The sequence below is a fragment of the Amaranthus tricolor genome, chromosome 13 (assembly GCF_026212465.1).
Source record: "Amaranthus tricolor cultivar Red isolate AtriRed21 chromosome 13, ASM2621246v1, whole genome shotgun sequence".
In the NCBI taxonomy this organism is placed as follows: domain Eukaryota; kingdom Viridiplantae; phylum Streptophyta; class Magnoliopsida; order Caryophyllales; family Amaranthaceae; genus Amaranthus; species Amaranthus tricolor.
Window position 1 is genome coordinate 18,431,778 of NC_080059.1, and position 14,120 is coordinate 18,445,897.

Consider the following 14,120-nt stretch of genomic DNA (forward strand, 5'->3'; position numbering starts at 1 on the left):
AGAAGATAGTGGAGAGCCTAATACATATAAACAACTAGCGTTTAGCCAAGAAGTTCTTTCTTCCTTGTATTAGTGTGTTTGTGAGAGATTAACGTCAAAGGTTCTATCTTTATTATAAGAGAGTGTTCTCAAAAGGTTGTGAGACTTGTTATTGATGTATTATTGAGTATATTAATAAAAATAATCTTTGTTTGAGGGGAAGGTATCCTTAGATACCTCAAATATCTTGTGTGTTTGTTTTCTATTATTGTTTACTTTCAATTGTTTTGTTTTGATTTGCACAAAGATCTAAGATTTATATGCTTTTAAGTCTTTTACTTTCAATTGTATCTTTTGGTTTTCTTTTTATGTTATATTTTTTTTAGAATGTTTCTTCTCATTCATTTATGTTTGCCCCTTTTGTTACTATCTTTTGGATTGCTCGCATATTGGTGATTAGATTTCAACTTGTTCAGCTTTTGATTTGGTTGGATAGTTTCATGTGGTCTATAATAGAAAATTTTGGTAATAGTTTGATTTTGTAGACTCATCTTAAGCTTATGTAGTTTCTGGTTATATTTTGGAATTTGTTTACTTGAGAATAGTTATTGTGGTAAGATTTAATTTTAAGACACTCCTTTAGAGGTTAATAAGTAAATCAGGTTATTACACTATTAATCTCAATTGAGTATGTTTTTCTTTATACATTTGAAAAAATTGTAATATAAGATTGATTCTTGAATATGTTTACTATAAAAGCATGACCATCGATTAGCAGGGGAAAAAGGGGATATCGTCCACGGTCTCAAATTTTTAGGGTCCAAAACAAATTTATTTTCATGTATAAGGATAATATTGACTTGATTAAATTTATAATATATAATTTGCATTTTTAGCAGCATAATAGTAATAATTACTTCTTGTTTATAAAGTAGATAAAATATCAATAATAAAAAATAAAACTATTATTTATTACACCTTAATTTTTGAGGAGTCATTTTAATATTTCACTTTGGGGTTCATAAATAAACAAAACAATCCTAAATACAAGTGTAGACATATAAAAGAAGTACTCTTCTAGCTTGTGAAGAGAAAATCTCTGTGAAATGACATCATACAAGAAGTTTATATTTTGAAAGGGATTATTAAATCCATTTATATAGCGCTTCTCATACAACAATTATGAATCACAAAAACTGAGAAAATATACGAATAACAAACTTAGAGAAACATTGCAGCAATAAAATATGTTTCAAAGTCTAGATGACTCAGAAGCAACGTCAATAACAAAGCGATATCGAACATCATTTCGAGCAAGACGATCAAGAGCTTGGTTAATATTATCAGGACTGACCATTTCTATATCGCAACAAATGTTGTGTTTCCCGCACATTTCCATCATTTCTTGTGTTTCTCTTATGCCTCCTGTCATGCTTCCTTTTATTGTTCTTTTCCCTGCCATTTATTTGTTCCATTAAATTTATTATATTTTATTAACTTTCATGGCTTTGAAATTTAATTTCTATCATTTTTACCTATTTAAATGATTTCATCCATAACCTAAAACAATATTTATCTTTAATTTTTACCTAAGAAATCTAAAAAGTGAAGAAAGGTACTACAAATGCTCTTCACGTATTTTATGGCCAATTATTGTATTAATGACAAGAAGACCAAACAAGGGATTACATTCATTTAATTGTGATACAACCACATAGTACATATTTTAAAACATTAATAATTTAATTGTTTTGTCTAATGACTTTTTTAATTACATGATTCGTAAACCTAGCTATATCACGGTCTTGATATATTCCATTAATTCATTATTTTTATAGTATAAGACTTCTATTTCAAATGACGTTTATATAAAAAGGAGTTATATATGATTAGGTTTCAATCATTGGTTTTAATTTTTTCATTGAGTTGGTTTTAATTTTTTAAAATTGTAATCTATAATAGGTATATATGGGGCTAAATATAAGTTAAATTAAACCCAAATTAAACTTATTTACAATTACCTAAATCCGATCTGTTAAGCACTTATATAAATAATCTATACTACTCACCTAGTTATTAAAGCATTAAAGTGATAAAGAAAGAAATTGTGCTTTACTGAGAGATGAGCTTCATATGAGTTAAATAGCACATCTCCTACATATTTTGAAAATATACTCATTATTTGCGGTTGTCTCACCGAAAAACCATCTCTATTCATAAGGGTAGCAAAAAACCAAGTAGAAGTACTTATAACATACCAAGGATTAGAGGGAAAGAAGGCAAGTCCATGGGCTTGTCGGGAACGCCGACAATGTGAAGAGTTCCCTCGACTTTAAGCAATTCAAGATATGGTCCAAGAGAATGGTGGGCCGAAACTGTATCCAGTATGAAATCCAGGCTCCTCTGTTTCGCCTGCCATTATCCACATATATTTGTTACAAGTATTAAGGAACCAAAGTATTGCTTGATTTAAAGTATTATCCACATATCATGATATAAGGATATTGAATAGGTCTTGTATGACCTTAACCCACACAGAAATAGAGTGTACCGACTTGTTAAAGAACTAACTCAACCAAAAGCTTATGCTGATGGTTGAGACCCTCAGATATATTATATACTCTTGAACAATTTAATTTTAATGGCCTATTGGATGATACTAAATAGTGAAAATGGTAATAAAAAGTTAGTATAATTTTGGTAGGAATACGACTTGACAATTTTAATGGTCAAGCTTATTCTCCATCAACAATCTCGTTTTGTTCACAAAATTAATTCCATGGCATTAACATTTGAACATATGGTATTAGATGGTAGTGAAAAATTATGAATAAAAAACTTTGTTATGATCTAACTTTCGTTATCATGAGAATGACATGATACATATTATAAACATTTACACTACAAATCAATGTTATTACCACCAATTAGTACCGTTAATCAAACGGGTCATAAGGGGTTTAAGTTAAGTAATATGACCATGTTAGGTATTAGAGAATGAAGAGCATTAGGTTGTACGTGAATAGAAGATAAAGAGATAATGATATAAACAAAACCATGACAATATATATAAGAGGAACGCGTACCATCATTTGTTTAGGATCAGTGCTGACAATAAAATCATCTGCACCAAGATGTTGTCTGGCTTCACTTTCTTTAGACGGGGAAGTGCTTATTATGGTGAGATGATGCCCAAATGCCTTGGCAAACTTAACAGCCACATGACCTAATCCACCAAGTCCTATTATTCCAACTTTTTTTGGAACCCCTCTTAATTCTAGTAATTTACTGTCTTTCATGGGTGTATATACTGTGATCCCGGCACATAGCAATGGAGCTGCCGCATTCATCGGTAGATTCTCTGGTACAAATACGACATACCTACAATTTTACCATCGACCAAATTTAGAAAGTGATCCATTATTTGTAGACAGCGTCACATAATTACATATAAATGTTCGAGTTGAATTACAAGATTCATTAAGTAGCCTATTAGTTTTCGTCCATAGGGAAAAAGCAACTTGATTTTCGTTACGAACTTTTTTCATCGTATGTGTTATAAAGTATAGTTTAGTGGGATATTATTGATTTGTGTTAATGTATATATATATATGCTGAATAGTTATAGTGATGTTTTAAAACAACATACAAAGAGAAAAAGTTGGAATATATAGGACAAAATTGAGACTGTCTTACAAAAGTAGATATGAGAATAGCTCTTGTATGAAAGAGTTATGGGTATCATTAGAACGAACCACTTATGCCGAACCAACCCTATGATAATATACTTTATCTTTTTTTTTTACTTGAACTATTTGCGTTTTCACAACAATTGATGCACGTTTCACTTGCTAATATTTCTAATTATACAAATCAGAAAATTATGAAAACTAAAAATTTATAAATTTTAGATTGATATGATATAAATAAGATGTCTTATAACTATATTTTAACTTATAAATTAACGACAATAAGTAAATCAATCTGATATTAATGAATAATGTCGAAGTCAACACGGATGCAACTAAAAAACCGAAGGTACTACTAATTGATGAAATTGGTGGTACCTTTGATCAGCAACCAACATCTTAGAGTAGCCACCATATGTAATGCTGCCATCCCAAAAAATACCATTATAAGTGAATTGTATCTCATCACAATAATTCTCTTGAGAATTCTTGCAAAAATCACAGTTTAAGCATGAAGCTGATAGACAACCCACTCCTACTTTGTCGCCCACTTTGAATTTTGTCACATTTTCCCCTACTTTTGTTATTATTCCAGTGATTTCATGCCTGTTGATAAGAACATACATTATTAATACATGTTTAATTACCGTGAAAAATAAAAGATGAGAATTAGAAAGAGTAATTATGTAATTACCCAGGAACAACAGGGTACATGGTAATTCCCCAATCGTTCTTGATATAGTGCAGATCAGTATGACACATTCCACAATACAGAACTTTGATCGTCACGTCGTTCACTCCATTTTCCCTACATAACATTGTATATTCAGGCAGTGAAAGTTTTAAACCATACATGTTAGAGCCTAGATCTCGTTTGGTTAACGGTATTAAATGGTGGTAATGAGAATGATTTATAGTATAAAAATTTCATCAAAAATTCAATATCATTCCCATGGTAATGGTAATGAAGCTTTGATCATAAAAAGCTTTTTTTGTTTATAAATTTTCATTACCACCTAATACCACCTGTTCCAATGGTAATGCATTAGAATGAATTTTATGATGAGAAATGAGATGATCAAAGCTGGACAAGTAAGGTCATCAAGGTATCAAAGAATTTTTTCAACAAAATCACACTAATTTTTTATTTCCATTACCACCTACCAAACGAACCATTAAAGTAACAGGAGCCTCAACCACCATCTTAAGATTTTGATTGAAGCTCCTAGAGATTTTATATACTCTAACACGTGACAAAACTTAAGCTATTCCCTTCTGTTGGCCACCAAGTTTATTTGCATCAAAATAATTGACAACAAAAGTTATCAACTACTTCCCCCATTTTTTTAATGATATTCTCATTTGCTATTATAGTTGGTTTCATTTCTTATTTATATAAAGAATAGTTTTTAAAATTCTAAATTTTGAATATAATTAATTTTGTTTCTCCTAAATTTTAATATATTATAATGTTTATGATTTTTATATATCTTCTAATAACTTTTTTTAGAATATTGTTTTATTGCTTAAAGTCTCCACATGTTTCACATTAATTATATTTAAGTATTTTTTCATAATTTATGGTCTTTATATTTTTCTATCAATTTTATTTTAATAATTTTTAATACTTATAGTCCATATGTTTCTAAATTAACGTTATTATTCAATAAAGTAATATATCTATATTTTTTTAGAAAAAAATATATGTCATTAAAAAGATTCAATTTTTCTTTAATCTCGTGAATATTTTTTATTGAAACAATAATCGAGAATGAAGGATGTTGGAAATACTTCACATGTGAGGAAATATCTCACATCGATAAAATAGTAGGTTGTAGACTTTTATATATATTGGGTGGGCTAATACTCCTACAACCATATGGTTTGGGGAAACAATGAACCTCACCAAGTGTATGTGCAAGTCAATGCTTTTGACCCGTGGGTTTGTGGGCTTGAGTCCATGGGTGTCTCGTGTCCACATGAGTGGGCCACGATGAGATTATATGATGAATTGTCACGGCCTAACAGTACTGAAAGTAACCACTAACTTATATGGTTATGTAAAGGTCATGGCTATGAAGCTAAAATAATTAAGAATTAAATCTTGTTTGGCTATTAGGGGGAAAAACAAAGATTAAGATAATATACCTTCTTTTGAAGACAAAAGGAGTAACTTCTCCGGAGGAATCATGAGCAGCCCATCCAGATACAGTTTGACTGTGATTAGGAGTTGTTTGAGCCATTATTTATGATTTACTGATAATTATTTATTAAGGTGTGATACCTTCTTGCTTAATTAGTGAACTGAAGAGCTAGCAAATATTTCTAGTGTGATACAATCAATGGTGAAATGACAAGAATTTATAGGAAATTGGAGTAAGGAAAAGCAATTAAAATGTGTATACAAATTCATGGAAAAATACACTGAAATTTCCAAGTTAAATATGTATGTACAAACATAGATTCTGTTTGTTAGATTTGTCAAAACCTCTATTGCATCAGATTTAACCATTGAATTATTATTATTATTATTATTATTATTATTATTATTATTATTGTTGTTGTTGCTGTTTTTGTTGTTGTGATTTTTAATTTTAAAAACTATTTTCTAATAATATTGAATAGACTGAAAGTTTTTAGGTGTAGAATTTCAATTCAAAAGTTTAGGGAAAATAGTAGTATTTTAGGTTATAATTCAAAAACTTTAAAGTTGAGCAATTAATTTTAGCAAACTTATTAAAAGAAAAAGATGAACACATAAACAATGATATGCTAATAATTTGTTTCCATGAATTCTGTTAAATAAGTAATTTATAAATAATCGAAATTTTCAAGTTTTAAAATACAAAGTTCAAATGATAGTCATTTTTTAAAAGCTAAAAATAATGGTACGTTGGTTGGTAGCAATTGGTCGGTGAGGGGCAATTCATGAAGAATGTGTTGGTTAATGGGCAATGCATTACTCGTGAATAATAACAACTGCTAAGGTTTTCTTGGTTCATTCTTAACAAATACCGCATATTATTGAAATTATTTATGTTTAATCAAAATTTGAGATTACTTTAAAAAAATCTGTAAAAGTTTAGATTATTTTGAGTTATATTTTCTAATAAATAAACAATTTGAAATATTTGTTTAATTTTTCAAAAATAAACATTTTAATTTGCGTTTAAATCATTTAATATGAATTGAATATAATTGAAGTCAGTAAAATCAGCTAAGACAAAATTAGTCAGATCTCCTTTAAAACAAGTATGAATTATGAATGGTCATTGGTGATTGTAACAAGTAAATTTCCTTGCATTGAGTTTGGGGAAATACGTAACATTGTAGAGTCAAATTCTTGGTCATTTAAATATAGTAGACCAAAATGTGAAATGTGCTTGACCTACTCAACTTATGAATCTTTTAATGGAAGGTTGTTATTAAGAATACAAAATAACACTGTATTAGATTAAGATCATTTTTATTGGGTTGATCTATGTATATTTAATGTATTTAAGTGATTTATTATAATTTTAAATTGAATAATTAAAGAAATAAGTTAATTATATGGCCTCATCTCATACAAGATAAGCTGAAATAAAATTTTGTATTATTTTTATGTAATTTAATATTGTTTTTACTTTTAAAACAAAAAAATTTTAGTTATACTTTATTATTTTATCATTAATTCTCTTTTAAAAATTATATAAAATATCAATTGATTTTTAACTTCTATACCAAATTGTCTAAAAAAAGAAATTATCGATAATAAATAAAATTTGTTAATCTTATGTATAAGCCTTTCACCTGTAAGTCAAGTTGTTTGAAAAAGAATTGAACGATTTGGTTTTTCATGTTCTCATGGAATTTTAAAGCAATAGACTTAAGTCAACTGACTGACTAATAAAATTGAAGGAACAAAACAAATTAAAGTTAACGTCACTCATTTTAGTTTTGAATACATTGCATTCTTCTTTTCCATAAAATAAATATATAAAGGGAAGTTTCTTCAGAATTTATGTGTACATAGTTGGTGTTTTCTTTTTCGTGTTGATATTCAAGTCAATGGAAACTTCTTTTGATGATTCGATGACTCTTGCTTCGGCCTTGTCAATGAATGGATTATTTGGAATTTTTAAATGTTACCGTAGCAGAGCTGTACCCCCAACGTCTGGGCTTGTTTTATGACTTTTTGGATATTATCTAAACTATTAGGAATAAAATCAAGCCTAACTACTTTTCGGTACATTTTTTGAGCCCGTCTTTGTAAATCTCAAAAGCACGGTGCAAGGAGGATTACCAACTCGTAGAGGCCAGGACTTATAATAGGGTAAAATCTACCACACCCTTACCACCTCCAAAGAAGGTATGTAGCGACTTTATGTTTTTTAGAATTTTGGTTGTGTTATTCCTTAACTGACATGATTTTTAATTGTGGAACTCCACAATTGTCACAGAAGGGTCGGAGGAGGCCCCCACTAATGAGGAAGCTTGGTCTTGCTCGAGAATAGGAAATTTGTTCAACCTCCTGTTGAATTGAAGGAGGAAGAGCCCCTTAAAAATAATCAACGGCTTGAAAGAAACTACACCGCTCTGCCCCGCAAAAAGAGCAAAGCTCGGCTCCTCATGGGTCTTCAGATACGATTCACATCGTCTTTCCCATCTCCGCATTAAGCGGGATGGTTCCATCCTAGGAGGAAGCTGAATCCTCCCAAGGGGATAAGCATATTCCCCAACTGGCTCCGATGCCCAAAGATAATGGTAAGGGGAAGGTTGGGGAATCATCAGAAGTCCTGGTCTAGTCTCAAGAGGAACTCTATCGACATCACATTCGTCTAAATAGGGATGATGTGACCTTCTGGCGCACTAGTGGAAGAAACCTCATTTGCTGCGTGTCATTTGCTGCGGTTTTCCTTAGATGCAACATTAAATAGCTAAAAAAAAAACAAAAAAAAAATATATAGTACAAATGCTGCGGGCTACCTGATGCCTACAGCAAATAATGCTTATTTGTTGCGGTTTGAGCTGGCCCGCAGCAATTAAGGTTGTTATTTGTTGCTGTTGTTTTAGGCCCGCAGCAGTTAAGTGCCGTTATTAAGAAATTGCTGTTGTTCCCTCGAAGCCCATAGCAAATATTGCTTCTAATAAATTAAAAACCCGCCTTTCAAACGTTCCCGGCCAATTCACACTTACTGTTGTATCAAAAGCCCTCCTAAAACCCACCATTTTCGCATACCTACTGTTGTATTCGTTCAAAAACCCACCATTTTCGCAGATTCCTAGCTACTGTTGCTTCTTCATCGTTGTACTGTCTGTCGTGTTCTTCAATTTCGTTTGTCTTCTTCAGTTTCGCATACCCAACGAACATTTCAACCTAAACCCACCATTTTCTTTCTTTTTCTTCTTCTTTAACATTTGTAACCCACCATTGTTGCTTCCTTCAAAAACCCACGAAATTAGGGCTTAGTTTTGTTCTTCTTCAAGGTATTATTTTTTCAAGCTTAATTTAAGTTCTTCAACCTTCATTATGTTTTAGGAATTTAGTTTTTTTATACTAATTTTTTTTTTCATTGTATAGGTTATACACAACCCACCAAAACCCACGAAATTCAAGGTATTTTTTTCATTTTGATTTTGTAAATTAGGTTTAAATTTGTCATACTTTATGAATGTGTATGTTGTTGTTGTTTTTAAGTTTTAAATTTATCATATATATCATGTTTTGTTATATTTTTAAGTAATTTCTTCATTTTATTTATGAATGTGTATGTAATTGTGGTTTTTAAGTTTTAAATTTATCGTAATTTTTTTTATAGTTTGTAAATCAGCTTTAATTAGGGTTGTTTATGGTTAAATGAATGAGTTGTTGATATGAATGTTAATTAGTTGTTCAAGTTTATGAATGTGATTTTATTTTTTTTATTTTTATATGTTGTTAATATATATAAATATTAATTATGGTTAGTACAATAAACATCATTTGGACAGTTTAAAAAACATTGTATTATTATTTGGGTTAATTAGGTTTAAATGAATGATTATTACTTAATTTTGTGCTTCATTAGGATTCGTTAAGTATATATGTTTAAAAGTTGTGTATTAATTTTGTTTTGAATTAATAAATCACACTAATTAGGATGACAAAAGATGAATCTTGAATGTATGGAAGCATTGAATCGTCAGAATTTATTGATGGCGTATTAGAATTTTGTTGTATTGCGGTTGAACATCAAGTTAATGGGGGGAGTTTTATTGCCCATGTGTCACTTGTGGCAATGTATCAAAGGTAGTAGTATTGATATCCATAGGGAGCACATACTTCGACGTGGGTTTAGGCCTCAATATCAAGTTTGGGTTTGGCATGGTGAGAAGGGAGTTTACAAAGAGAAAAGTGTTGTTAAGACGTCTATAATGTGGCTGATGTCAATGAGGATATAGTAGATCATGTTGATGGGTATGAGACAGATGAAGAGAATGTCGATGAGGATGTGGATCGTGTTGATGAGATGATGGAGGGATTTGAGGATGAGTTAGGAAAACGTCCTCGTGTTTTTGACTTGCTGACAAAGGCTTCTAAAAAGCCTTCGTACCCTGGATGTACAAAGTTCACCAAACTAACAGCAATGTTGAAAATTTCCAACATTAAGTCAAAGTTCAATTGGAGTGACGCTAGTTTCACAATGTTATTAGAAGCGTTAGGTGATGCTTTTTGAGGGAAGCGTTAGGTGTTTTTGGGGCTCGGGATGCTAAAGGGCCCCCGGCTAAGGTATTATGGTATCTTCCAATAATACCTAGATTCAAGCGCTTGTTTTCTATAAAGAAAGATGCGTTAAATTTGAGGTGGCATGCAGATAGAGTGAAGAAAGGTCACTTGCTCACACATCCATCTGATTCTCCGGAGTGGAAGAGTATTGATAGGTTGCATAAGACTTTTGGGGAAAGAATGAACCCATTCAGCAATCTTAGTTCTCAACATAGTACTTGGCCGGTACTATTAGTGATCTATAATTTGCCACCTTGGTTGTGTATGAAGCGTAAGTACATTATGCTTTCGCTTCTTATCTCGGGTCCTAAACAACCTGGCAATGACATAGATGTATATCTTGCACCTCTCATTAAGGATTTGAGAAAGATTTGGGATGAAGGCGTTTCCGTGTTTGATGCACATGCTAATGAGGTGTTCACGTTGCGTGCAATGCTTTTATGCACCGTTATTGATTTTCCGGCATATGGCAACTAATCGGGGTATAAAAACAAAGGGAAGAAAGCATGCTCAATATATATCGAAGACATGGAATCAACATGGATTCTAAGTGCAAACACGTATTCATGCACCATCGAAAGTTCCTCCCACGAGATCACCAATATCGCAAGAAGAAGATGTTCAACGGGGAGGTTGAGGACCGTGTAGCTCGTTGACCGTTGACCGGTTATGAGCTTTATGAACAAGTTAAGGGAGTTGAGACTGTATTTGGCAAAACAGGGCAAGTGCAAGGGGGTGAAGACCGATTATGGAAAAAAGAATCAATCTTTTGGAAGCTCCCATATTGGAGAGATCTACAAGTTAGGCATTATCTTGACGTAATGCATATAGAGAAAAATGTATGCGATGCCATACTCGAGACTCTCATGAACATTCTGGGTAAGATAAAGGATGTTAGGGCCGTGCGAGATTGGTTTGAATGTAAGGGTCTTCGTCCGGATTTGCGGGCATATGTTAAGGTGAGTAAGAAAAGAAATAGAGCTGATGAAGTTGGTGGCAGTAACAAGGGAAAGGGCGGTAAGAAGAAGATGAGTAATCACAAAGTTTATTTGCCTCCAGCTTGCTACACATTGTCCAAATCAGAGAAATGAACATTTTGTAAGTCTTTGTATCGCATTAAGGTTCCGTCTGGGTACTCATCCAACATGAAGAGATTTGTGAGCCTAAATGGTGAGCTGAAGTTGGGAAGCATGAAATCTCAAGATTGCCATGTAATGATGCAAGTGTTCCTACCAATTGCAATCCGTGGAATACTGCCAAAACATGTGAGATATGCTATTACCGAGCTATGTTCGTTCTTCAACACAATTTGTAGTAAAGTTCTTGATCCCTTTAAACTTAATGCTCTTCAAGTCGACGTGATTGTAACTTTATGCAAGTTTGAGATGTATTTTACACCTTCTTTCTTTGACATTGTGGTTCATCTTATTGTCCATCTCGTTCTTGAGATCAAGCTTTTGGGTCCAGTTTTTTTAAGGTGGTGTTATCCTTTTGAAAGACACATGGGTGTTTTACAAAACAAGGTGAGGAATCCAGCACAACCCAAGGGTAGTATGATTCAAGGCACTGTGAGCGATGAGATTAGTAACTTTATAGCCGAGTATTTGGCCATGGCAAAGCCTATTGGACTTCCCACCTCTAGACATGAAGGAAGGCTTGAGGGAAAAGGAACAATTGGCTCCAAATCGGTCACACCTCCTCGAGACAGCCTTCTACAAGCACACTTGTATGTGTTGCATCATATTCCTGAAGTTCATCCTTTTTTGAGTGAGCATTTTGATATATTGCGCGCAAAATATCCTTCTAAAGGAGATAGGGCATTGATGTAGTTGCATAATAAGACGTTTATTAATTGGTTTCATAATCGAGTAATATGCAAAGAACTCAAGGGTGTATCCGAAAGTTTTAAGTGGTAAGCTTTTGGTTCTCGTGATGATGTCAACAAATATAAGGGTTACGATGTCAATGGCTTCACATTTTGGACTAAGGGTCAAGACAAGAACTCATCTTATCAATAGAACAGTGGGGTTTCTATTTTGGTGTCATCTACATTTTACGCGAGTACGAAGGGTCAAGCGCCGATTGATGCTAAATTGGTATACTACGGGCGGGTACATGAAATATGGGAGCTTGACTACTCTACTTTCACTATTGGTCTTTTGAAATGTAAGTGGGTAGATAATAATCGACGATGCATAAAAAATGACGACCCTTGTGGATTCACTCTCGTAGACTTAACTCGTTTGCGTGATAGTGAGGAGCCCATTACCCCCGTAGCACCCCAGCCCATTACTACCCCTGAAGAGCAAAACCCCACACCGGAGACCATGTACTCCGTTACTCAAAATCCGGAGCCAACTCCGGAGCCAGTGGTACAAGTACATAGTTTTGAAATATATAAACACTTATTAATTTAAATTGCAACGCGTTTTAATATTTTATTATAATTCTTATTATACTAAACGACACAATTTTCAGGAGGCGACTCCTTGTTCTCTTTTGCTGCCTCAGTTAGGTGTTGCGAGTGATAGCGACTTAACTGAGGTTGCATATGGTGTAGCCCAGCCAACCAAAGAAGTCCAAACAGTGCATTCGATGCCTGTTACAAGTGGCTACATCAATGTGACCGCAAAAACTATTCTAAAGGGGTTTGAAGATTTCTCACACCCGGTTCCAATGCCACAATGAAGCCTTGAGAAACTATCAGACGCCCTAGGTAATTTTGTCACATGGCCATATGCTTGGGTCCGATTCACTAATATGGTAACAATCATTTGTACCTTATTTATTTTTATTTTTTTTAATTACATGCATACACTAATTTAATTGTACAAATTGAAATAGCAAAAGAGTCCAAAGGGATCTTGGAGAGAGATCGATTCCTCAGCAAAGGTGTCGACTGGGTCAAAGTCGATGCCAAGCACTCTAATTTTGACTGATGTGGAGGTAAAAGATCTCTCTCAAGATTGCAAATGGCTGCACACTTGTGCATCTCGCATAAGTGAGGAGGACCCAATCATTCTAAACCTGCAGAAGCAACAATTCTGCTTTTTAGAGAGCCCATTTGTAATTATTGGTCCTAGTGACATTGGGCAATTTTTGAGAGGAGAGATGTTGAACGTAGCTCTTATCCATGTCTACATGAGGTGATGTTCATTATCTTACAAGTTAGGCATTGTTGTTTAATTGTTTTAATAACCGAATTACTGACAAAATTTTCTTATTCGTGAATTTAGTGTGGCTTACGAGGAGCTAAATTCTTGCGAACCTCCAATAAAAATTGGATGGTTTTTTCCTGAGTCAATTTTGGGTACTAAATGTGTAAATGATCCAGATGACGTCAGAGCATACATTGAAACTTCTTTGACTAATTCCCTTGCATCTAAACACACGTTCATTCTGGCTCCATATGCGGAAGAATAAGTTTTATTTTTGAAATGGAACTTATCTTTTGATTTTTAAGTTAACATAATCTCTAATTTGTTGATTTTAACTTTGGGTTTATAGTTTGCATTGGATACTTTGGTCATTTGTCCTTTAACAAACATTGTGCACGTCTTCGACTCATTACAAAAACCTCAAAGCCCGACTCGCAACACAAAATTCAAAGCGTTGTTGAATGCGTACGTAATATTATTATTTTAGCAATTTGATTTAATTAAGTGTACCCGGGCGGGTTTCCACATACCCGACCGAGTTTACTC

At 32.9% G+C, this 14,120-nt stretch overlaps 1 protein-coding gene across 1 annotated transcript; it reads right to left on the reverse strand.

Moving 5' to 3' along the window:
* Nucleotides 1-983: 983 nt before the first annotated feature.
* Nucleotides 984-5,981, reverse strand: LOC130797511 (probable cinnamyl alcohol dehydrogenase 6). The gene is made up of 6 exons (XM_057660116.1): nt 5,817-5,981; nt 4,363-4,476; nt 4,047-4,274; nt 3,066-3,360; nt 2,238-2,391; nt 984-1,434 (listed from the first exon to the last, which is right to left on the reverse strand). The coding sequence occupies exons 1-6, from the start codon at nt 5,909-5,911 to the stop codon at nt 1,232-1,234; spliced, it is 1,089 nt and encodes a 362-aa protein (XP_057516099.1). The 5' UTR covers nt 5,912-5,981; the 3' UTR covers nt 984-1,231.
* Between the last annotated feature and the right edge of the window lie 8,139 nt (nt 5,982-14,120).

Coding starts and splice junctions, on each gene's coding strand:
- LOC130797511 (XM_057660116.1), bottom strand. CDS start 5,911: ATGGCTCAAACAACTCCTAATCACAGTCAAACTGTATCTGGATGGGCT. Junction 3,361..4,046: donor ATGTTGGTTGCTGATCAAAG/GTACCACCAATT, acceptor GTAAAATTGTAG/GTATGTCGTATTTGTACCAG. Junction 1,435..2,237: donor TTCTTTCCCTCTAATCCTTG/GTATGTTATAAG, acceptor AATAAATGGCAG/GGAAAAGAACAATAAAAGGA.